We start from the raw sequence: 24,182 nt of genomic DNA, 5'->3' as shown, positions 1-24,182 counted from the left end.
TGCTGTACTCCGTGCTTGTGCGTCTGTCTGTCGTCCTGTGACGGCGGGAACGAGTCGATCGGACTGTTGACAGGTGGATGGTATTGTACATAGACGATGATCTGAAATCGGGAAAACTACGACAAGGGAATGATAAGGCCAGCATGACCGTACCGGGACTAGCAAGTTGACATGTGGACTTTGCTGGCGCCGCGTGATGGGAAGACAAGAGAATAGGGTAGATCCGAATGAGGCTCAAGACCAGAAATGGTCATTGTTTTCTCTTGGGATTTCTAGAGACTCGGCGTCGGTGACGTCGTTTCAGAAATTGGATATCGACGGTATAGTAGAGAGATGAAACGATGCACACGTACTGTACTCGTAGCTGTAGTTGAACAAGGCCAAATGGTGGCCAGGAACATACAGTACGAGTATGCAGGGGCGGATGGCAGAAAGACCGGAGTGTATGCGTAATAGTCTGTGGCTTGGAGGAGCTAGAGAGCGAGGCTGCTGAGCGTTGAGGTTTGATGAGGACCCATCAATGGAGCAATGGAACGTAGTTGAGTGAATGGATGGATGGATGATGTTGGTGGGATGGAACACGCGTGATGATTTGTTTGATAGTCAAGTTTGTTCAGGCGCAGGCAGTCAAGAAGGCAAACAACGCGTGCATTTGATGCGCCTTCCTTTTCCTGATTTTCCACTCGATAGATCTGGAAGGATCGAGGGACTGGGAAGGAGCGACCCATGATCACCGAGCCTTCTACCTTGACCTAGATGACTCTAACATACTGTAGTAAGAGGCAGTCTATGTGTGTGTTGAACATGGGAAGGAAGGCTTCAACCGTAATTGGGGGTTGCTCTTGCCCGACATGACAGCACCGCGTCGCCTATTACTGCAGGTGCTGGATTAACACGAGTTTTCTATCCGCTGTTCACTGTACCTCATGTGTAGATGCTGTAAAGTTGTGCAAGATCGACACCGATCACTTGGCTAGTCGATTTAGATAAATTGAAAGATGGGCCTGCAGCAGACCATGGTCGAATGAGGACAAGACCCAGGGCCGAGGGGCCACTTGCAGCGTCCAAGGATGGCTGCACCAAGTTCTGGGGTGGCAGTTCCAAGGTTGAGGGTCATCTCAGCTTGCGATGTGGTAATTGTGGTGACAGGGTGACGAGGCGAGTCTTGGGGGCAACGGGGGATAAAGCCAGAAGGTCGGTGGTAAGGTAGATACCCAAGGTAGTCGTGGGGAGGCGGAGCTAGGGAGGCCTCGGGCATTCCGCTTAGGCCCCTTGGGCCCCTACACACCCATGTTTACGCCTAAACTGTTTTTTCCTGGTCCCTATTTCGGATGTGTTTGGCCCCCAAACCTTGCCTTGGGTCCCCTCGGGTGGGCTGCACGTGTTCTGACTCCCGGTTCTCTGCAGCAGCCCTGCAGCCCAATCCCAATCTGGTCACTGCCAATCCCACAAACAACGAAGCACATTTCCAGGACGTCGACCTCTTTGACCATCTCGCACATAGACAAGTCGACGATCATGACTTTGCCTTCAGTGCATGTATCATCAGCCCAGCTTCAGCTGACGTTTCGCCAGCATTAATACTCGGACGACTCGTTGCCACTACTATTCTGTCCTGTTTTGTATGAGCATGCTGCTGGACCTTGGCCCCCCGTGCCATGTCCCTCGGTCTTCGCCACCACTCAACGCGCCCTCGCCTACGCCCATTTTTGTCTACACTTGACCAACTTCTAGAGAACACATCTGGATTCGAGTATTGCCTCGTGTCCCATTCGCTTGCGTCGGCTTCGACGTCGTCAGCTTCGCCTGCACCTATAGTACCGTCCATTCATTTTGCCAGAAGTTCAATCATGCAAACAGTTGGCTCGTGCCCTCACAGAAGCTCGGATCTTGCCTGGAGCCTCCACACCACGTTCAAAGGTAACCCGCACGAACCCCATCACCCAACGCTCGTTCCAACCTGTTGACTTGAGACATCAAAAAAAAAGAGAAAGAGTCTCATGTCGCTTCGACTATCTGCAAACCATCCCTCGTCTCTTCTGGCTTCATCACTTCAGTCTTGTTAAACCACTAATAATTTGGGCCAAACCCCAGCCTCGCGGATTTTACCAACTGGGAGATTGATCTCGACTGCGAATTGGACCAGCCACACCACAATTCATTCTCGACTCACCTCACAGCCAACTCACTCTCGACCACCGATTCTTGCCTTTTGCGCTTTCTCCTTCCTCCTGCTCCTCCTCCTCAACTCAATGCCTCTCTCTCTCATATCGCTGACACCTTGAAACCACCCTGCTGGGCCCTGGAATCAACCTTCCGCACCTAGCCAGCCATTTTCTTCCCTCCACCACCTTGCTCTCCATGCTATCCTTTCTCCCAAATTGATCTCTCAACCATTGTGCTCGCGCTGTGAGCGCTTCCCACCCTGAAGTCATTCGAACCCTCGCTTCTCCTCCCATCTGACGAATTGTCGCGCCAGCACCATCCTCACCTTGACGACCTTTACGAATATTACGACCCTCAAGACCCTCCTCTCCTCCCTCCACAACGCCAACAACCTTTTCCACCCGCCCTCTCCCCTTCTCGTCCATCTTCCCACTCGTCCGCTAGTGGGAGTCGTACCCTCCGGCGCACCCCTAAACTTCAACACGCACGAGTTCTTTCACTTGCTCCAAGGCCTAGACATTCTCCGTTCGGTCCTCGCGTCACTCCCCGGCCGACCCAAAGACCTCTGTCCCGGCCCGACACACCTCCCCTCCGAATCGACGAATCCGCCTCCGCTTCGCCTCGTGATTTCCAGAGACTCGTTCAAGACACCACCTTCTGGCCCAAGCGATCCACCCGCATCACCAGATCCACCCACGACGCCATCGTCTTTGCGTTGGAAACCATCAGATCCGGCAGCGGTGTCAACCCCCAACCTCTGACCGCCGATTTGCTCGAAGAGCAGGCTCGGATGTCAGATCTGCTTCGGGGAGACCCGTCCGGCCCACTCGCTGCATCAGGTCGATCTCAAAATGGAGGAGCTGCGGCTCGGACAGCGGCTGCTGCCGCCGACCCTGGACCGACCCCGACGAGGCCTCCCAGATACCGGACGCCTACAGAGGTGATGCGTGAACGAAGGGCTAGGGAAGCTCGCAGAGCAGATGAAGCCGCCCGTGAACAGCAACGACAACTGCTACAGCAGGCCGAACAAGAAGAGAGCAGAAGACAGCCAGAAGAACGACTTGTTGGCGTTGTGGATGACCCCAACACAAGAAGAACCACCCGGAGGGCTTCGAACCAACCTACGCAAACCAATCCTGCGGTAGGATCATCAACTCAGCTCCCAACCTCCGCCAGACGGCAAGAGAATGTCCCGCCCATGCCCGACCCTTCCCACACCAGAATGGCATCACAGCAGAGGCCGGGCCAACAACCGCCAATTCAGCGTGTTATATCCGCAAACACACAACGAAATCGAACCGAGGCTTATGATCAATTGAACATCCCCGCAACCGCACGGCCGGCGCCCACGACTCGTCCAGATCAATCACAGCCACAACAACCACTTCCCATCCAACCCGGTCCATCAAACATTCCACACCAACCACCTCCTCAACCCGTAGCGCAGCAGCAACCTGCACCCACAACCCAGGCCAATCGAGCCCGGTTCCCCAACGCCTTTGACCGCTGGGAGGAACTTTCTTCCCACTGGGAAGGCGTGGTCTCATCGTTTCTTCGTCGTTTGCAGGAGAACGAAAATGAGCTGGCCGCCAAGCCCATCGACCGACAGATTGCCCGACAGATCGAAGATCTCTCCGCCGCCGGCGCGAATTTGTTTCACGCCGTTGTTGAGTTGCAGAGATTGCGAGCGTCCTCGGAGCGCAAGTTTCAACGCTGGTTCTTCGAAACTCGCAACGATCAAGAGCAGGCTGCCGCACGCCAGGCCGAACTGCAACAACAGTTGGCTTCTGAGCGAGAAGCGCGATCGCAAGGCTCCACGTCCATAGAGGCGGCACGTGCGGAGCAGGCCAAAGCCGAGGAACTGGTCAAGGAGATGCGGAGAGAGCTTCAGATCAGTAAAGAAGAAGCACGAAGAGCATGGGAAGAATTAGGTCGCCGAGAGCAAGAGGAACGAGAGAGAACCATCGCGCTGCGATCTGGCGAACCGACACTCATTGGTGGCGTCCAAGTCGTCCCGATGCAAGGTCTGCCTTCCCGTCAGATCTCAACCATCCAGCGCCCTCAGACCCGAGACGGTCCAGTTGTCGGCGCCGGGCCTGGGATTCTCTCAGGCATGAGTGCACAAGACCAAATGCCACTCCCCGTCTCTCAACAGGGCCCCCCTTCGAGAAGCCAAACGACGACCACGTCACTCGACTCGCCTGGCGAGGAGTCTCGCCAGTTCAGTTTTCAACCCGGGGGGCCCGAGCCTGAACACTCTCCCACCGTTACTGACCCCTACACCGACTCATCTCATCACGGCACTCGGTCATCGCGACAGCAGCAACATCCACTACGCCATGAATCCGACTCACAGTTTTACACAGTCCCATCTCCCCGCGCTACTCAGCCCCCCACATCTGCCGCCGCAATCGCCGCCGCACGAGCTGTGACCAGTGGAGCAATCGGGCAATTGCCATCCCAATCCTACTCGCAACCCCCACCGATACGTTCCGGCACCGCGGGCACAGATCGAAGTTTCATCCCCTCCACAGGCTCCGCTGCTTCGGAGGAAGAATACCATATCAATCCTGATGGAACCTACACCAGGGATGACCGTGGAAGACGGATTCCGTACCGTCAAGCCGCTCACGAGTCCACAGGCACGGCGTCTGGGCTCGGTCAACACCAGCTTCGAGGGGAAAGTGATGTTGGCGAAATACCATCATCTCCCATATCGCCCGACGATGACGATGACGACGATGACGACCATACTGCCGACGCCGAGCGGGAAAGGACGTATGCAGCTCAGTATCGTCAACAACAAGACCAAACTCGGCCTCGGCCACCTCAACAGCAATCTGGGTCGCAGCATCAATACCTGTCGTCCCCACCAACTAGCGGGACCGGTGCGGTACCGAGATCATCACCATCTGCACTGCCTCCGATCCCACAGGGTCAGGAGGTCATGTCTCCCGACTATGAAGGTGCGGGCTACGGCTCAAGTGATCCGCCAGGAACGGGCTGGGAGAGCCTTAATGTCCAACCACGACATCGGCACCCGACGCGCCTGAGCGATATTATCGAGGAGCAAACGGCGAGAACATCGCCGAGTCGGACCAGCTATATCAGCGGCGGTGGTGGCCCATTCTCGCCGAGCGAGGGCTTACCCTTGCCCACGACCACCGCGGCAGGATTTGGTGGGAGTAATGTCAGGAGATAGAACATCAAACCAATGGATACGGGGTCAGTGTGCCTCGTAGACATTTTAGACGCCGTCAGATTGCCACAGCAGGACGATTGGAGCGTGGAAAAGCGGGCAGAGAATAATTCTGAACCCTGGGTGTGTGTCTCTACCGTGAAAGCGAGGGTTCGACATCGACTGAATGTGCAACATAATTTGTATCAACTCCAAAAAGGCACTGGGCGGCATCTTGCATAATGCGGTAGTTTGGGATCGGACAGGATGTGAGTATATTGGGGGATGTGATGGCAGACGAGGATCGTCGAGAGTATGTCAGCGATAGGAAGAGAGATGGGCGCAAACAGGACGGCAAACACGTTTGCTAAGCTGGCGGACAGCTTTAGGTAGACAGAGCTTCAACAATGAGGCATGTAGCAGCGTCGTCCAGAACACTAGATTTATTATTTAGTCATGGGAGGTCTCAAGGGTGATGGCAACCTTTGTGAAATCACATTCCGCCCTACGCTCTCACTCTATGCCGCGTCTGTCAGGTGTCTGTCATTCTTGTGTTTTTGGCCATCCATGCATTATGTATTCATATGAGAGAGACTATTCCCTCTCTCGCCATCCCCAACCACTACAATACCCAATCCAGAACCCTTCATGAAAGTGGAGTTCCAATGGACAAAGATCTCTGACGACGTCATCTTCGGCCCCCCTCTTTTTTTGCATCCCTCTAGGGACGCTTCATTCTTACACATTCTTCCAGATAAACATCATGCTTTCTCTTAAGGCTCCAACAAGGTGACGACAGTCGACCATAATCTCCCTCTCCCTAGCCGATCCATGCACTAGGAATGGACTCAATGGGTGGGTCGCTGACACACGAACAGGTCCGGGTGAAGGGGTTGAAGATGGCAGCCTTGTGACTTGCACGGAAGCACGTCATGGCTGAACATGCCTCCTCGGTCATGATGGCTGTATGGACATTTGGCTCGGTCATGGTCCGGCGGTCTAATCGAAACTCTTCATCGGCCCCCTTGAACATGCAACCACAATAACCATCGGTGCCTTGGATCATACGCATGTGATAGAAGGGACAAGGAAGACCACAGTGAGCGGCAAAGATCTGACGCTTCTGCGGCAAGACATAATTTGTGTTGCTTGGCCATATTGAAGGAGCACGCTTGTGTGTTGGTTGGAGGACAACCCATTCAAGAGCGACACTGAGGCCGAGGTCCATCTTGTTGATATCGAGCACCTTGTTGCTTGCGAGTACCGAGTAGATGGTTCCATCGGACAATTTTTGAACCCAACAGGTGACAACTTCCGGGGTATACATGTTGACAGCAATGACTTCACAATCGGCGATTAGAGTTTGAGGGGCGCCCTGTCCATCTTTGACAAATTTGGGCACAAGGGCAAGGTTGGGCTGAGGGTCAGTTAGACCAATGGATGCACAGGCTAGATTCACGCTAGCATTGACCGCCAGAAGATCGGCGACCAACCCATTGAGCTGAAGGAAGATATGGAAGATACCCAGGTTGAAGTCAGGGATGATGGAGCTGATAGTTGCAGTATTTTGCGGTTGGACATTGAGAGACTGGTTCAAGAGTTCGGGGGTAGTAGGCTCTTTCGGAGGCGGGAGGTAGGAAGGGATTGGTGCGTCGATTTTGTTCCAGCTAGTCTCAGGCTGCTGGCGAGGTTGAAGGTGGATTGACGGAGACGTGGGGTTGGGTAGGTCGTCGATCTCAACCCCATCAATTCCAAGATTCTGGTTTGAATCACAAATACAAGCATCATCGAGGATCGAGTACACGGGATTCACGGTGTTGTCGCAGGTTGTGGTCAAACAAGGATGGATCAACTTTGAACGAGGTGTGAGTCAAGGTCTTGGTGAAGGAGAGACAATGTACCAGGTCTTGACTCCAATCTGGGCAGATGCAAGTGAATGTCAGCCAGTCAAGAGTTGCATGGCCAAACAAACACCTCTTGGTGGTGCAGAGGAGGCGATTGTGTCTGGTGAAATAATTGTCCACATCTCGATGGAGATCGGCTGCGTCGTCGCGGAGCAGCCTACCTGGCGCAGCTGCGGTGAAGGCAACAAGAAAAGACAGGACAAGGAGGATAAGGCAAGTGTTGGCCATGATGAGTAGGTGGAGACAGACAGTGAGGAAGAGGATGTGCAAAGATGAAGAGAAAAGTGATAAACAATAAAAAGCAGGGCAGGATGAAGTAATCAAGAGATAGAAGTCGAGGTGAGGCGAGGTGAGGCATTTGGATCAAGAGATGGTCAGGTTGAAGACGACATTGTCATGGATGTTCCTACCTTGACTGGGAAGATATTGCGCATCGCTCCTGACGCAGAAGACAGTCGAAGTGCCTGCTGAATGTAATAGTGAGATACTTACCCTCAGGGACCTTACCTCGTTGATTATTATATTAGGGAATGACGATTCAGAATAGCACTGCATCATCAATGGAGTGAACATGGCAGTGGACGGTAGTGGTGGGTAGTAAGTCACCATTGCGTCTGTTTGCAATCTCTGCGGAATGAATCTCGTGTTGAGTAAATAGTGAGACGGTAGCATTGTACCATGCTGAGGGATGAGTTGAAAAGTGTCTTGAAGCCTGAAACTGTCCAGACTCTGCCAAGGATCAAGGCATCAGGCTGCGCTTACCCTTATTCAGATACGAGGCTGTGACTGTCCCCAAATTGGATTAGTCTGCCTTGGCACCGCACAGGCCCGTCCCTTGCAGTCTCCGCAGCCAAACTCGATCCTCTTCGTCCCTCCACACGGTCCATCACCAAGCACGTTCCTCAACCTTGATCATGAACACCTGGACCGTGTGCTGGTTCTGCTAAGGAATCATGCTTCACAGTACAGGACTCTATCTCAATGCCATCACAATCCCCTGATTTTCATCCCACCATGTGTTTCACTCTGGTTGGTCCTTAGCGTACTAGAGTGGCTGGGAATTGGCTTCCGCAAGCCTCAAAATACCCAACCACCCTACCCTGGTCATCACCACCAAATGATTCCCAGCCTCGACCGCCAACCCAGTGTCTTATACTTTCAATCTTCAAACTCTACTTCAACCATGTCTCTTTACTATCTTCCAATTCTCTCCGTCATTCCCGTCTTTCGAATCTCTCTTGATTGTTTCACCTCGTTCCCATCTCGGTAAAGGCATGAACGTGGTTGCAGACCCTCCCATCCACACCGTCAAACGCACCACACCCGAGTATCGCAGAAGTCAGTCGCTCAAGTCTTCTACTGCCTCCAACGAATACTTTTCAGATTATGCTTCCGACGCCCTTAGTCACCACTCGGACAACGACGCCAGCGTCCAAAGCTATGAGACACCCCCTTCCCGCATCCCCTCTCCAGCCGAGCAACCTTACGCCCACGATTCCGAGATGACACTCCCTTCACGACCTGGTGCCATCCACCCCGCCCCTTTGAACATCAGAGCTAGCCAAAATGCTGGTGGCGAGAGGACTCTTCGTATGCTCTCCAACTTTGACGAGATGAGCCCTCCCACACCGGGTATTGACGACACCCCCTACATCAGATTTGCCATCGAGCAATTGACGCGAGATGAGGATGTCACAGGCCGAGGCAGACACAGTACCTCATCACCCGAACGCTACGCCAATCCTCTCGCCTCGGTGGATGAGTTGCAGCCCACCACTCCAGAATCCTGGACTCCAACACCATCTCCTCCCCCTCCCACACCTCCTCAACAGCCATCCAGCCCCAAACCCCAGCCAGTCCGAAGGAAACCGGTGGCTCAGGAAATTATGGTTCCCATTGACCTGTCCAAGGAACTTCGAGAGCAACTCGGCTTTGTTCCCACGCCCCTGCGACTATACCCACTTGCAACATTTCTACTCCTTATCCTGCTCATGATTGCCGCCTTGATATTCAACCTTGTTTTTGCATCTGGCAACCATGGCCTGTATGACTACGATGGTAATGCCTCGCCCCGATACTTCGTCTTCAAATACCTTCCACAGCTCCTCGGATCCTTTCTCCTTCTCTGGCTTTTCGTCGTCCAGGCCGCCATTTATCGCTCCCTGCCTTATTTCTCCATGTCGTCGGGTGCTCGGAGAAACAATATCCTGCAGGATTTCAGAACCATACCCACCAACTACCTTTTCCCCGACCTTTCGTTTTTCCGCTGGCGTGAACCTTTACTGGGAGCCGCCTCCATTGTCTTTTGGTCGACATTCTTGACCCTTCCCTTGTTGAGTTGTCTGTTTCAAACACAGTGGATCACAAACGATGGAACCCCTCGTTTTCGATGGACAACTGTCCGCGGTGTAGGGTGGACTCTGGTGGCCTTGTATAGTCTTCTCTCCGCCAGTGTTTTGCTCTGTCTGTTCCGCTTCCGCCGGAGTCAGTCGGCAATGCTGTGGGATCCAGTGTCCATTGCGGACATGCTTTGTTTGTTCAGACGGTCGAATCTGGTCTCAGACTTTGAGCAGACCGAGGTCTCTCCAGAACCAGGCCGAGACATCCCTCCACGGGTGGTCCGAATGGGCTTTTGGACCACTTCAGAACGCGCCGATGTATTCCATGCCATTGGAGAAGAGTTTGCGCCCATCAAACGATTGTCCTATCGACCCCCGCTAGTCGAGAGATCTTCGGACGCTTTACTCCAAAGCCAGGACAAGTCCGACCTCGAGGCCCAGCGATTCTCGTACGGGTCTAACTTTGCTCGAAACGTCCACTCCCCTTTCATCCGCTATCGGTGGGTGCCTTGGTTCCTTCGTGACTCTGCAGTCTTGGCCTGGATCATTGCCGCAGTTCTTCTCTTGATAGCCTTTCTGACCGTCAGCTTTGTCAACCGGGCTGTTCAGGACGGATTTGATCCACTGCTATCATCAGTCACGGGTTCGGGCGGGTTCTCACCCGCCAATTTCCTCTACAGTTTCCTCCCTTGTCTTCTCGGAACCGTCCTTTTCTTGGCATGGCAACCCATAGACATGTACTTTCGCGCGGCCCAACCCTTCTGCAACCTTTCCCGGCCAGGAGGTGCGGATGCGCAACATTCGCTCCTCCTTCACTACCCGTCTCAGACGCCTGCAGGAGTTGTGGTTCATGCCCTGGCCAACGGCGACTGGAACGTGGCATATGTCAGCTTCATCGGCGTGCTCGCTGCTTGGATCCCCACTCTTTCTGGCGGAGTATTCACTGCTTTGCACTTTTCTGAACGGGACCAAGTGCGGATGGTAGCAAGTATGCCCGGGTATATCGCACTTTGTGTCATTGGCGGCATCTACGCGCTGTCATATCTTGCTGTATGGCCCACGAGGAAACGCTACCTTCCCCACTCGTTCAACACTATTGCCGGCATCATGAGCTGGCTGTATGCTAGCCCGCTTCTGGATGATGGGTTGGTACAGAACGTGCGGACCAAGGCAGATCTAATTGAGCGATTTTCGGATTCGCCAGCAACACCGACAACAGGACTGACTGGCGATCAAGGCTCAAAGGAGAAGTCTCGCCTGGTGCGGCGGTCTCGACAACCAGCCCGAAGGGCTGGAACGCAGTATGGGTTTGGAATATTCGTGGGCCGAGACGGAAAGGAGCATCTAGGCATCGACCGGATGCAGCGGCCTGGAAGTCAAGCGCTGATGGTCTACAACGAACACGACAGTTTTGAGTACTCGACGGTTGCGCGGAAATCTGGTAGCAGCCAGTGATGTCGATATGATTTGCTTTTCCCCCAACACGCCATTTCGGGATAATGACTTTTAATGATTGTGATGGCGAGATACAAAGGAGGCACGAGATGGCATGGGATAATGGATACTTTATAAACGGATTATGTGTATATATGGGATGACCGCTACGCAGCACAAGGATAGACTGACGGCGTTTTATGGAGGCCTTGGTTGGACAGGGTCTCGGTCGGACAACATTCATTGACGGAGAACACGATAGCATTGAGATGGAGTGAATGAGCGGATTGCCTAATATGATAGAAACGAGTACATAGCACTATGTGAACAAGCGGTAATTGCTCCTTCCAGCCCATCAAAGTCCAACGGTTGATGCAACGTCTAGGAGGGAAATCTGCTTCATGCTCGGGCTTTATTGGCGTCATAATCTCTTTTGAGGCGGAAAGCGTCGACGAGGACATGGCAGAAGGCGGGGTTGGTCAAGGGGATCTGGACGTGAGTGTGTTGGTCGACGGTGACACGGCCATCTATGACCTCGTCCTCTGTTGCCCAGAGATAGGCCATGTGCTCGTTGGGATCGAGGGTGACACGCGGGTAACCCTCATCAGTTTCGGTGGACTCGACGTTGACAAGGAAGCAGAATTTTCCAACCAGGCCCCGACGGACGCTGAAGGTGTGGACGTCGCCGACCACGGGGCCGATTCGAGTTGCCTTCAAGCCGGCTTCCTCCCATAGCTCTCGGGCCACGCTGTAGAGAATGGATGGGTCGTCATCATCGCAGCCACCGCCGGGGATCTCCCACTTGGTCGGCATCGAGTCAGATTGGGACCTTTGCAGGAGCAAGACTTTGGCACGTGGTTTGACCATTGATGCGTCATCTTTCATGGATTGCGACTGCGACTCCCGCATCGGGGTCACGATGACAATGGCGCCATTAGCAACGAGATTGTATTGAGACCCGGAACTCGATTGGGGGGCAATGTGCTGTGAAAGAGGTACATTGAATACCTCAACACTGCCGTCAATCTCATATTCGAATACTGGACAGGGTCGGTGTGGTGGCGGGGTTGTTTGCCCATCAAGACCAGAAGTCATTCTCGATGTCGGGATAGTTAGAGGCTTTATGATAGAGCAAAGAGGGTCACGGAGTTCTGCCGAGCAGATGTTTGTGGGATTTAATCAAGGATTGATTACCTTTGACTCTTGAGCGGCCACTTGCGCCCACTTGCGCCCACTGACCGCCAAGTTGGGAATTAATATATACATCTCCCCCTCCACAGTGCTCACATCTCTTGTCGTTTCAAGACTACCTAGGTAATTATGCATATCTCCCTGGGTTGGTGATCTGCCCATACGCTTATCACTTATCGTTACTACGGAGTATGTCCATTGGATCAAATCCTTCCCCTCGTGGATTGTCGGTGACACGCACTGGACGGGCTGATCTTTCAACAACTCAGACGCTGTCTCAGGTTCATGTCTACATATAATAATTTTCCAACCTTGAAATAGGTGGCATCCTCATCGTTCCACCATCAATGCCCATTCAAAACTGGAGCATTCGACTCAACGAATGAGATCTCGTGAGCCTCGTGCCGGCAATTTGGTTCAGGCGCCGTCAACCACCGAGGCGACACTTTTGAGTCTGTGAACTGCAATACCGGCTTGAGAAGTTCAAAGTTGCCCCATTCTCCCTTCAGCTCAGTGAGCCAAGGTGAGTCCGGACCAAAATATTCTGGGAGTTCTCTCTGCCACGCATCGATCACGACCGAGAGAAGCTCCAGGACAAAAAGTGACGCATCCACATGGCCCCATTGGAACCTCTGATCGCATTTTCGGGTGACCTCGAGAGGATACAGGCCAACTTCAGGCGCCAGAGGGAAAGCAGCGGCAGCCATCAGCGAGGCGAAGACGTGATATGAGCCTCCCTGACGGGCGCGGTCCCGGATGGCCATCATAGTGCCTATGGCGCCAATCAACCCTGTCAGCATGTCAGGCACAGGCAGTGCTGGAAGCACGCATGTGCCGTCGGTGTGGCCCAGATACCTCCCAGTGACGTACGAGCACCCAGACGCAGCATCGGCGATCTGCTGCCAGCCAGGTCGATCGTGAAACGGACCATCCGGTCCGTAACAATTCTCCTCGACATATATAATACCCTTGCCTCTTTTGCTGGCCATCTCCAGGATTTTATGGAGGCCTAGGCCCTTCCTCTCGAAGACTCCCGGTCGATAGCCTTGGACGAAAACATCCGCTTCCTGAATTAGTGCTTTCAACTTGGATAGATCTTCGGCCTTGCTTAGATCAATATCAGCGGTTCGAACGCCGGCGTTCAGCGTCAATTGGAGGGTCTGTCCATGGATGTTAGCCTGGAACCCGGTAGCGGCACCTTCTGGGTGGTGACGGGCAAAAGATCTGGGGCCCGTCGCTACAGGATCGAGTGCGATTGACTTACATTGAAATCAGGAAGTCGACTGCAATTGACCCGGATGACATCAGCCCCGAGAGCGGCGAGGGTGTTGCCAATCACCGGGCCAGCAATGATGCGGACCAATTCAACCACCTTGATCCCAGCCAGAGGGCGCTTATCGTCGCTCGGCATCGGAAGCGGCGTGACAGGAGTGGGCACCGCGTATGATTCATGAGTGTAATTCACCAGTGGATGCTTGGAGAGCTCTTTGTGCATTTGCGTCTGCCTCCATGACGCCGGGGTGTAGCACATGCTGCCACAAAGACCTTTCTGGACGTGAAGCATTTCCAGTTCTTCGGGTCCAAATTTGCGAACCTCTTCGCCGATGATTCTGTAGGCGTCTTCGAGGCCCTTGCATGGAGTTTGGACGTCTAAGCCAATCGTCTGCAAGACTGGATCAGCATTGAGCGAGCCGTGCAATTGGTACCAGACTCCCTCCTTTTTCGTGGGATAGCAAGCGGTAGTGCGTAATCTGATGGCGGGTTTGAAGGTATCCTTTTCCAGGTCTTTGGGGAAAATCTCGCCCAGCTTTCCACTTTTCGACAATTGCGGTACGCTGATGCCATTGCGTTTGGTGATGCCTGCCGTCCCTAGCCAAAGGGCTGCATGATCCGTGTTGATCGTCATCCTGTGATCGGAAATGCCACCTTGCCTCAGCTCTAAAAGCTCCTTTGCGACAACTCCACACATGGCGTTCAAGGCGGCGGCAATAACAGGGGCTTTCAGCGGGCCGGGCGCAATTGGCTCGGCGCTACCTTCGAAGGTGAGGGAGTTCCATAGGCGAGGATCCTGTGAGAAACCTGGGGTGGACCTTGCCAGAAATTCGAAGACACGTCGTGAGTCTTCAGGAACGTTGGGCTTCGAATGATCAATGAATGTACCGGGACCCCATGTCTCTGGGCTGGCTGTGGTTTGGATCTCTTTCATATTGATGACGATTTTCCAGGCACTTGGTCTCGATGGCTTGGGAGCAGTGACAAGGGGGAAAGAAGGAACGGCATTTCAATACTACTCCGTAGATATTTATGCCAGTCGATCGACGCAGCCCCGTTCACGGAGAGGTGGGACAGGAGTTGGCGAGGTAATGTTGGTGGCCAACCCGGTCCGGGCGGACCGCAGTGTGCCCTTTTGTCCATTTCCTATAGAATTCCTCGTTCGCTCTTTGCCTTGTTATTTTTCATAAGACTGGGAATTCTCAGGACTGTAAAAGCCGGCAAAGGACATGGCAGTCGAAACGCCGCGACGCTCGATAGTAATTCGTCAGATTGAGGGTCGGCCTGGCGAGGTCTACTATCCCACCGAGATAAGGTCATATACTGAGACAGAACCCGGCGACGAGGAGGTGATTGTGAGGCTCAGTGCCGTCTCACTGAATCACCGAGATCTCTTCATTCGACAGCATCTTTACCCAGGAACTACTTTCAATGTGCCATTGTGCTCAGACGGATGTGGCACGGTGATTAGCACGGGGAAGTCGCCTGCCGCGTCGGCTCTGCTTCACAAACGCGTCATCATCAACCCAGGATGTGGCTGGCAGAAGGCCCCAGAGGGTCCAGAAGACCAATCTGGCTATAAAATCTTGGGCGGCACTAAATTGAACCCCAAGGGAACACTGGCAGAAACCATCCGGGTAGCCTGGAGCGATGTTGAAGAAGCACCGTCGCATCTCTCGGACCTCGAAGCAGCCGCCCTCCCGCTGACGGGATTGACAGCGTGGCGGGCTCTGGTGACAAAGAGTGGAAATGCCGTGGCAGGTCGCAATATCTTGATCACGGGTATTGGTGGTGGTGTGGCGTTGATGCTTCTTGCATACTGCGTGGCATTTGGGATCAATGCCTATGTCAGCAGCAGCGACACAGCCAAGTTGACCAAGGCCAGGACACTGGGCGCCCGTGGAGGCGTCAAATACAACCAGAAGGGGTGGGAACAAGAGCTCCTGGCCCAACTGCCCGAGGACAGGAGATACTTTGATGCTATCATTGACGGGGCGGGAGGAAACATCGTCCAGAGCGGGGTCAAGCTTCTCAAGGTACGTGTCGACCTGATCTCGTCGATCTTTGGCAAAGCACTGAAACTGACGGTTGCTTCAGCAGGGTGGTGTGATTGTGTCATACGGCATGACAACGGGCCCCCTGATTTCCTTCTCCATGACTGCCGTTCTCAAGAACATTGATCTCCGTGGCTCCACTATGGGCTCGCGAGAAGAGTTTCGCCACATGGTCAAATTTGTCGAGGAGAAACGCATTCATCCAGTCATTTCCCGCACAGTCCAGGGCATTACCAACTTGCGTGGTATTGACGAACTCTTCATGGATATGAAGAGCGGCAAACAATTTGGAAAGTTGGTGATCCAACTGGATCAAGGTGATGGTCAGGTGGATCACAAACTGTAGCGGCTCCATCCTCGCCAACTTTCCACAAAGGACCTGAGATGGTCACTATGGAGTAGATGGTCACTAGAGCGGCCCGATCGGACCGCGTCTTCCTCGCTGAACTCCGGTGACAGCGGTGACAGCATAGAGATAGGCATGTCGAGTTTACATGATAGGTTAACTCTGCTTTTTCTTCTTTTTGATGGTTCCCTAGTAGTCACTCCAATTCCGACGACTGAAGTCCAGAAGATTAAGAAACGTTGGTTTGGAAATGCTCAATCTCGTTTCGAACCTAGGCTGACCAGTCCAGGCTTGGGTAGCCCTCTGATCACAGCCACCATGTCTAGGGACGCTCAGAATGCTCAGAACCCTCAGAACTTCCCTCAACCTCGTTCAATCCGCCCAGTTATTCTTTCAGAACAAGAAATAGCTTCTCAGCCTGATGAGACATTCCCTCGCGGCGAGGTCAGTTGGAAGACACTGTTCACGTCAAGTCGCACGCCCACCGACTCTTTGAGTACTGGCATCGCCGTCTGTCCTGCAAAGACTGGTCATCTATGTGCCCATCGCCACGCACAAGCAGAGGTCTATTATATCATCCAAGGTCGAGGGACGGTCAAGATCGATGGCAACGAGACCGCCGTGCAGGCTGGGAGTGTGGTTTTTATCCCAGGGGATGCAGAACACGCCATCTGGAATTTAGACGATGAGCCTCTGCAATGGTTTTATGTCTTTCCCACAGACGCTTTTGAAGATGTCATCTATCGGTTCTCCTAAGTTCAGACTGTGATGGACCTCCATTGAAACGAGACAGATGCAGAGATCGAGGAGAGGTTTAGATAGGGCAATAGCCCGTATATATCCTAGACGAGTAGACATTGATATTTCACGGGAATAGACACCAATTCATCACAGACTCACAGTTGATCACTGATCCCTGATCCCTGATCCTATTTCAGGCTGCGAGACCTGTCACGTGACTGTGTAAGAAATTCCCCTACTGCGTCTCCCGTCGCCCGTCGCCCGTCGCCTGTCGCCTTCGAGCTTCGACCTCTTGAAGTCTCGTTCACACCTCGCCAGCCACTGGACAACAATCCTACACATCAACCATGGACAGCAACGACGAACCCTTTTATTTACCTGTGCACCGTGTCGCTCAAGCTTGCGTTACGTGTCGGTGAGCTGTGCCCGGGCCTCCTCTCTGCTTCAGCGCGACTCTGACAAGCTCTTGAGGCGCAAAAAAATCCGATGTACTGGCAATCGGCCCATATGCATGCAATGTCGCCGTTTGAGACAGGGTTTGTGACTGCCCGTCGGCTTTTACGAAAGGGAATGACGAGTATGGGTCAGAATGTGTCTATACAGACTCCTTGAACGGTCCCAAGAGCAATCCGCCTAGTCGGCAAGAGGGGCAAGAGGGGCACTCTGGGGACAGCGTCCTCCATACAAATGTAAGTTCGTCCATCAAAACATCATAACAACCATCTAACACGCCTGATGGCGCAGGAGGCCATCATAGAACGACTCGCGTCCATTGAGACGACTTTGCAAAGCTTCGCTGATAAACTGGAAAGGTCCGCCTTGGCTGATGATTTCTGAGCTCAAGCTGACCTCTTTATTTGCTCTCCAATTTGCAGACTTTCCAATGCTGCTAGCATCTTCACACAGCCTGGATCAAGACTTGGTCCCGAAGCTCCTCCTTCGGGCGAACGGCAGTCTAAGAGGAAACATCTGTCCGACGGAGAGTTGGAAGTGACATCACCAACTCCCGAGGGATACTCTGTCTCGGAGGAAGTCTTGATGTCTGTCGTCGACGCGTACTTTATGTATGCCCAAAATCAGCCATATTCATTCTTTCATGAAGGCAATTTTCGCCGCCGTCTTGCTCAGAATGAGTTGGCCGACCATCTGGTGCTAGCAGTGGTCGCCAGTGCTGTGCGATTCTGCACTCATCCACAGCTGCCGGTAGATACTCATGAGGTGGCCGTCACTTATGCAAACAAATCGTGGCAATCCGTGATATCCAACTGCTTCGGTACGAGCACGGCTGCCAACGTCTCCATAGTGCAGACTATTGCCTTGCTCGCTCTCTTTGACTTTACGGGTAAGCCTGTTATGGTCTTTACTTGATAGAATGGTCTGACACATGACCTAGCTGGCAAGTCGCGGCACGGCGCAGCTTGGGTGAAAATCGGAATGGCAGTCAGAATTGCTCAAGACCTCGGTCTTATGCTCGAGCCCCCAGCCGATTTATCTTTCGCCGACCAAGAAGAACGCCGGCGAGTCTTCTGGTCTGTGTACCTGCTGGATAGACTGGTTTCTTGCGGCCGTGGTCGACCTCCCGCGATTGTCGACGCTTGCTGCCAATTACAACTGCCGTGTGACGAGCAAACGTGGAGAGACGGTGCATGGCAACAGACTTTGACGCTGGATGAGCTTGCAAACCGTACCTCACCAAGTCCTCAACGTGCAGGGCTGTTCGCTCATGTCATTGTCATGGCGTACACGGTCGGTCGTGCCGCTCAGTACATGTTACAGGAATTCAACATTCGGAGCCGATACCCTCCGTGGGACCCATCCTCCGACTTTGCTGCTATCGAAGCGGATCTGCTGCATCTAGAAAGTCGCCTCGAACTCGACAAACCGTTGGCCGAGACCTTGTCCCCCTACTATATCCCGGCAGGAGGAGCAGATTATCACCACACTGGGCCCATCGTCTTCTCTACCGCGCTGTTCCACTTGTGCTACTGCATGCTCACTCACCCATTCCTCCTCCGACGCCGGCTTGAGATAGGACAGATAACAGCTCCCTCGAGCTTCCTGGCTCGAATGTTTGACACCGGTTGGCATCATGCACAGCGAATGGTGGAGCTTTTCAAGGCCGCCAACAATCACGGGTGCATGTTCCGCTCCTCCTTCAGTGGCTACTGCATTCTTATTGCCGGTTCCATCGCGGCATGTTACACCGATGACGAAGACACTGCAAAACGCTTGAAGGCTTCAAATTTGTTGCAGGAGGCCATCACTTATCTCCAGGGCACTGGCCGATATTGGCGCAACGTTTCAACAATGGTGAGTCGTGAATTTGCTTATATTGTCTTTGGAATGTCGGATCGACCTAAATCAAATCTCCCAGGGCGAAATTCTGCAGCACGCCGCCGAAAATACACTCGTCTACAGCCAGCTCGCCAGCCAGCGCTCACAAATTGCTCCCCTTTCGCCAGAACATTCCAACACTATGTGGTCGCTCGTAGACTACAGCACCATCTCAAACGAGACATCTGCGAGCCTGGCTGCGAACCAATCAACTACCGCAGATTTGTGGTTCGACTCGTGGATCGATCTCTTCGGAATGCAATACAGTGCAGGGGACTTTGGAACTGATCGAAACGCTCTAGATGGCGCCGCTGTGCCTCAGGTTGGAAATTTGCCTGGTCTGTGAGATGCGACTCTGGCTCTATTGACATGACAAGATTTTCGTCATAACTCTCAATGCACCATACCGAAATACCCCAATCTTTCGGATGCTCAACGTGTCTCCACCACATAAATGGTGGTATTGTGTTGGTCTGGGGCGAAATACATTCTCAACCTGCCATCCACAATGTCCACGTCAAAGGGATTCTGGGTAATAGGTCTTCCATTGGGTCTCAAGGGAACTGGAATCTCTGCCAGCGGGACCAATGTCTCGGCATCTAGTCCATTAAAAGTAGTATTATAATGGGAGCGTCGGTGGTGGACAAAGTGGTTGACGTTGACGTTGACGTTGGTGATGTTGAGGCTGCGAGGACTGAGAGAATTGAAGTCAACCAATCACCCTTCCCCACGTGATATCAATTCACGTGATTTTTCAACGACGTCTCTTCATACAAACCTATCAGGTACTTTGATATCCGCACACATATTACCAATTGAGCGAGATATTGATGCCTTGACTCATGCCATTTGGTCAGTCTCTCAGACGACGTCTGTTCCACAACACTCGTTGCTCCCCTCTACTCCACCACCACCTTTACATGGCCGCCTAGCTAATCATCTATCTCACCATCGTCCACAACCATTGGTGTCTGCTAGAAACGATCCCAAGACAACTCCCATGGTGAAGGTCAGAATCACCAGCGCCATGATCGTGCCAACGCGCAGGATCGCCCAGATTGTTCCCTTCCAGGGTCGGAGCTCTTCTCCCCAGCAGAGTAAGACCGTCTGCATCCGCACCAGGAGATCAATCGCTAGCATGGCCAACACAAGATATCCCAGTCCAGACCACCCAGACTCTTTCACATACCAGGTATGATCCTCTTCGAGCTCAATCTGGCGCCATCTCCACTTGGAGCCACAATAAACCTGTCCACCCACACTGAAGACGTCTCCATGCTCGAGATATTCTCGGTGAAGCTGAAAGGTCACAAAGGGAAAGTCAGACAATTCGCCTTTGCCGCAGATATACGCCTCAACGCGCGATACAAGCGTTGCGTGACCCACTGTGTCCGATGAGCATAACAGGCTCGTTCCGTGCTGGTCCTTGATGTGGCCATAGAAATGCACTTGTTGGAGCGCACACTCTCGCCGGAGCCAATGGACAAGCAGGACCAGATGACCCAGGATTCCCGCGTGGTCGTGGCTACGGGTATTGAGGGTCATGTTACACAGGGTCAATGATCTCAGCGTGTATGAATGTCGGTGCACAATGGCATACAAGTCGTGCAGATCCATCTCGACGTTGCCAAACCAGAGCCCGCGCAGGCTAGAGCAGTCAGCCGTTGCAAGTCGCGACATGATGTCCGGACAGTCCTCCGTTCGACTGGTTTCCTGCTCCGAAACGTCATGCCATGAGTTCATGGGCATGTACTCTGTTCCTTTGTCGGCAACCGGCAACACTCCAATGCCCCGGAACCATTTGGGCAATGTCTCTGCAACGATGAGCATGTTTTTGTCTTGTCTACCATTCACTTGTCGATGAGAGATTTTGAGTCGATGTCGACCAGGTCTGAATTTGCCAGATTCAGTGGGAGACCCTGTACAGCAGATTGTGGTCAAGTGCACTCAAAGTATCTACACAAGTCTCTGCCCCTTCCTGGCTGCCAGAGCGATGCTTTATCATGTCTTGCGAGCACCTGCTCGGCCGAACAAAGAACACCAACAGCTCTGAAAGGGCGACTGACGTACGACAAAAGTCCCTTGTTGTGCCTTTGTCAAATCCACGGCACACACCTGTTCGAGGTCACTACACGCGTTATAGGTCCACAACATCGGCATGGTCTCAGAATTATTGTATTCGCATAGCATGTGCTGTCGATGGCGTGGACGGTCAACATGATATCGTGCACTACATACAGTCACCAACGAGCGCGGCAAATGGGTATCATTCGGGCAGTAGTAAATTCTAAGTGGCAATTCTTTCCACATCTTCTCTGCTGTTGACCTCTTGGTGTCGTCGACCTCCTCAAGTGTGAGTGACGGTGACGGACCAGAATAAGCAGAGTCCAAACTCCACGCTAAATGACACGACAAAAGGAAGGTTGCCACCACGGGGACCAGCTGGGTCTAGAGAAGATGCACTACATGTTCTCCACAAAACGGCCGCCGCTTCTGCCGCTGCTCTTGCTGATGCGACTTCCGTCCTGGCTGGCCAAGCTTCTCCCAACCTCATCTCTCGTTATGCCATGGATGGATAATCCCATCGGCAGAGGAGGGGCCTGCTCGTCCATGACGGGAGTCTGTTGGATGGGCAGTCGGATTGAGCTGGCAGCCGGACTCAGAGTCACGGGCGTGCGTGCAGGACTCGGCCTGATGAATGCATAACCGTCAGGTCGGCTAGGAGAACCTAAGGACATTTGGCTCGCATTCATATTAACGGGCGCATACGCCCCCGTAGTAAATCCCTTCTCACTCGATGCTCCTCGGGCGGTTGGGGTTCCGCCGGTTGAGGTCCTCGCCGTTTCGATGGTGGGTGACGGAGGAAAGGTGGGTGAGTGTGTTCCGTTACCTCCATAAAATCCCTGACTGTCACGGTAAAACGATGCACCAGACAAGCCGCGCTCTCCACCCTGCAAAGGGTCATTGGGATCGCCGCCCGTGTCCTTTTCGAATGCGCCATAGTTCCCGCCATATGGATCGCCCCCATCGGCGCCCAGAACAGGTGCAATTTTTCTGCCAGCGATCCGCTGGAAGCCTCGTTCCGAGTCTCGAGCATGGGGATCGGTGGTGCCTGTTCCAGAAGTGGTAAATGTGTGAGTGCTGTGTGGGCGCAGTCGTTTGAAATTTTGCGCAACGGCGGCAGCAAAAGGAACGACTGACGATCGTTGAGACATGGGACCAGGGGGTCCATGAGAATGCCCGATTTCTCTGGTTGCCAGCTGCTCAGGAAGCTGACCACGAGATTTGAGCCGTCGTCGATACCATCGCAAGACAAAGAGGACAATGACCAGAGCTAGTGCAATCCCTGCAACACCGCCCACAACACCTCCGACGACTGTTTGTTGTGTTGGGGTCAGCCCAGGCCCTGCAGAGCTTGTTGAACTGGTCTCCGACTCAGGTGCGGCCGAAGAAGTGGTTGTTTCGACGGGTGAACCCAAAGTGCCAGACGCAGCCGCTCCAGGAAAGCTGGTCAAAGGCGCGTGGTTGGTCTCGAGAGGCTCGCTCGAAGACGTGGTGAATAGTTGGCCAAAGGTATAAGGGGTGGACGACGCGGTCACGGCGGCGGTAATCCTGGCATCAGGGGTTGTGGTCAGGGATTTGTTGGTCGCAAAGTAGGCGGTGGCTATTATTGTGCCATTGGTGAGGGAGATCTCGTAAGTCGATGTGGCAGTGACTGTGACGGTAAGTTCTTCAGTTGTGGTTGTGTCAAACTGGCTGGTGGTTGTGGTGCTGTTCAGTGTCTCGGGCAAGAGTGTATCTGAGGGGGTCAATTCGGATGAAGATGTGCTGCTGGTGAGTATATCAGAGGGCAGGGCAGTCGGAGCAGGTGTCGCAAGAGTGTCCTCGGAAGGGTTATCGGTGGGGGTAACGATGGTCGAGCTATCTGTTATGGGAGGCACAGTCAAAGAACCAACATCAGAGAGGGACACAACGGCGCCTGTTGGATCGGCAGGGACTTCGGTGATTTTGGAGATTGTGGTTCCATCGTTGACGTTGACCTCAATGACATTCGTAGTGACTGTAGCTTCGGGAGCCCGCGGGACAAGATAGAAGCCGGCGTTTCGTTTAGGAAGGATAGGACGTGGAAGGCGCTGATATTGACCATAGATGTCCTGGCGGTGGATGTCGGTGGGACTGACGACCCGGGTGGGTTTCGGCTCGCTATCGGTCTCTCCTCCTTGAAATGCCATTTCCGAAGTGAACAAACCTTCAGCTCTTCGCGAACCGGTGTCTCTTGGATTTCTGACGTCTGGATCCGAGATTCTGATACGTTTGAAAGGCGGTTCCATGTTCAATGTTTAATTCGGCATGTACAAAAGTCCGACGATAGCAAAGATTTTGTCCAACGAGGCCGTTGAAGAGAGATGGGATGGGATGGTCGGATTGGGAAATTAGGTAAGACGCAGCTGCTCGAGACTTGTCTAGGGCAAAAAGCCTGGTGAACGAGTGTGGTTTGGGTTTGGAGATGGGTAAAGATCGATGGTTGGGGGATCGTAAGGACCTTTCCGAATGAAACGAATGTAAAGCTGGCAAACACCAGCAAGGGTATTGGAGAGTCGGATGGGAGCAGGGCTATCGTGAGAAGGTGTCCATTCCAACCAAAGGTTGAGGGCGCAAAGTCGCTCGACCAGAAGGATTCAGCTGAGTCGCAGGAGGAGTAGAAATGTTCACAGCCACAAAGTCGAGTTGACCATTCCAAGGATGACCACGATAAAAGTGTCGTCTGTCGTCCTATCAGGTGGATCGAGGATTTGGGTATCTTGAAGAACGTCGAATGCCTTGACACAGAGGATGGTTCTCTGCGATGAGGTGGAATTATCTAAAGCAAATCTGGGTTTTTGAGGAAAATGCGAAGTGCGCACTTGGAGGTCGAGGCAGGTGTCGAAGTGTTGAGGAAGGAACGAACGAGTGAACGAGCGAAGGAAGGAGGGATGAAGACGCGGCGCAGAAGAGAGCGAGGGGTTTGCGAGGCAAGAACGATGGTGTTGGGTAGTTTGAAGTGGTGGAAAGAGAGACTGAGGCGTGTAAGTGCTCGATGTTGATGGAATTGGCTGGGTGCCAAATGAGCCCATGACAGACAGACTGACAGACTGGCGGCGGCGGTGGACTTGTCTGCCACTGTGCTAGGTGGCTAGCTACCCTCACTCGAACGTGTCCTGGTGGTGGGACTGGCGCAGGTAC

The 24,182-nt window shown here is 53.3% G+C and overlaps 10 protein-coding genes across 12 annotated transcripts; 5 read left to right on the top strand and 5 right to left on the bottom strand.

Moving 5' to 3' along the window:
* The first annotated feature begins 1,508 nt into the window (after positions 1-1,508).
* PV10_09108 (uncharacterized protein) lies at positions 1,509-5,838 on the top strand. The gene has a single exon (XM_016374219.1). The coding sequence runs from the start codon at positions 2,957-2,959 to the stop codon at positions 5,366-5,368; it is 2,412 nt and encodes an 803-aa protein (XP_016219763.1). The 5' UTR covers positions 1,509-2,956; the 3' UTR covers positions 5,369-5,838.
* Positions 5,839-6,164: 326 nt separating this feature from the next.
* On the bottom strand, positions 6,165-7,476 carry PV10_09107 (uncharacterized protein; the record flags this gene model as incomplete). The annotated part of the gene is made up of 2 exons (XM_016374218.1): positions 6,165-7,196; positions 7,246-7,476. The coding sequence occupies 2 exons, from the start codon at positions 7,474-7,476 to the stop codon at positions 6,165-6,167; spliced, it is 1,263 nt and encodes a 420-aa protein (XP_016219762.1).
* Positions 7,477-8,477: 1,001 nt separating this feature from the next.
* On the top strand, positions 8,478-11,353 carry PV10_09106 (uncharacterized protein). Its single transcript, XM_016374217.1, has one exon. The coding sequence runs from the start codon at positions 8,523-8,525 to the stop codon at positions 11,040-11,042; it is 2,520 nt and encodes an 839-aa protein (XP_016219761.1). The 5' UTR covers positions 8,478-8,522; the 3' UTR covers positions 11,043-11,353.
* On the bottom strand, positions 11,303-12,162 carry PV10_09105 (uncharacterized protein). Its single transcript, XM_016374216.1, has one exon. The coding sequence runs from the start codon at positions 12,114-12,116 to the stop codon at positions 11,421-11,423; it is 696 nt and encodes a 231-aa protein (XP_016219760.1). The 5' UTR covers positions 12,117-12,162; the 3' UTR covers positions 11,303-11,420.
* A 128-nt stretch (positions 12,163-12,290) lies between these two features.
* Positions 12,291-14,511, bottom strand: PV10_09104 (uncharacterized protein). The gene is made up of 2 exons (XM_016374215.1): positions 13,477-14,511; positions 12,291-13,372 (listed from the first exon to the last, which is right to left on the bottom strand). The coding sequence occupies exons 1-2, from the start codon at positions 14,416-14,418 to the stop codon at positions 12,557-12,559; spliced, it is 1,758 nt and encodes a 585-aa protein (XP_016219759.1). The 5' UTR covers positions 14,419-14,511; the 3' UTR covers positions 12,291-12,556.
* Positions 14,512-14,713: 202 nt separating this feature from the next.
* On the top strand, positions 14,714-15,964 carry PV10_09103 (uncharacterized protein; the record flags this gene model as incomplete). Its single annotated transcript, XM_016374214.1, has 2 exons — positions 14,714-15,520; positions 15,582-15,964. 2 exons carry the CDS (start codon positions 14,714-14,716, stop codon positions 15,882-15,884), a joined length of 1,110 nt encoding a protein of 369 aa, XP_016219758.1. The 3' UTR covers positions 15,885-15,964.
* An 82-nt stretch (positions 15,965-16,046) lies between these two features.
* On the top strand, positions 16,047-16,779 carry PV10_09102 (uncharacterized protein). Its single transcript, XM_016374213.1, has 2 exons — positions 16,047-16,122; positions 16,174-16,779. Exon 2 carries the CDS (start codon positions 16,203-16,205, stop codon positions 16,638-16,640), a length of 438 nt encoding a protein of 145 aa, XP_016219757.1. The 5' UTR covers positions 16,047-16,122; positions 16,174-16,202; the 3' UTR covers positions 16,641-16,779.
* A 149-nt stretch (positions 16,780-16,928) lies between these two features.
* PV10_09100 lies at positions 16,929-23,196 on the top strand. Of its 3 annotated transcripts, XM_016374209.1 has the most exons (7): positions 16,929-17,040; positions 17,097-17,161; positions 17,214-17,314; positions 17,370-17,437; positions 17,501-17,967; positions 18,019-18,935; positions 19,000-23,196. In XM_016374209.1, exons 1-7 carry the CDS (start codon positions 16,973-16,975, stop codon positions 19,303-19,305), a joined length of 1,992 nt encoding a protein of 663 aa, XP_016219753.1. In that variant the 5' UTR covers positions 16,929-16,972; the 3' UTR covers positions 19,306-23,196. The 3 variants fall into 3 exon arrangements, with proteins under 3 accessions (XP_016219753.1, XP_016219755.1, XP_016219754.1); XM_016374211.1 differs by having other exon boundaries at positions 16,929-17,314; XM_016374210.1 differs by having other exon boundaries at positions 16,929-17,314; positions 18,019-23,196.
* On the bottom strand, positions 19,905-20,789 carry PV10_09101 (uncharacterized protein; the record flags this gene model as incomplete). The annotated part of the gene is made up of 1 exon (XM_016374212.1): positions 19,905-20,789. The coding sequence occupies one exon, from the start codon at positions 20,787-20,789 to the stop codon at positions 19,905-19,907; it is 885 nt and encodes a 294-aa protein (XP_016219756.1).
* Positions 21,105-24,053, bottom strand: PV10_09099 (uncharacterized protein). Its single transcript, XM_016374208.1, has one exon. The coding sequence runs from the start codon at positions 23,288-23,290 to the stop codon at positions 21,422-21,424; it is 1,869 nt and encodes a 622-aa protein (XP_016219752.1). The 5' UTR covers positions 23,291-24,053; the 3' UTR covers positions 21,105-21,421.
* Between the last annotated feature and the right edge of the window lie 129 nt (positions 24,054-24,182).

Source organism: Exophiala mesophila, assembly GCF_000836275.1.
Source record: "Exophiala mesophila strain CBS 40295 unplaced genomic scaffold supercont1.7, whole genome shotgun sequence".
Taxonomy (NCBI): domain Eukaryota; kingdom Fungi; phylum Ascomycota; class Eurotiomycetes; order Chaetothyriales; family Herpotrichiellaceae; genus Exophiala; species Exophiala mesophila.
Note: the sequence above shows the minus strand (reverse complement) of the source record. Positions and strands in the feature narration are given on the sequence as shown.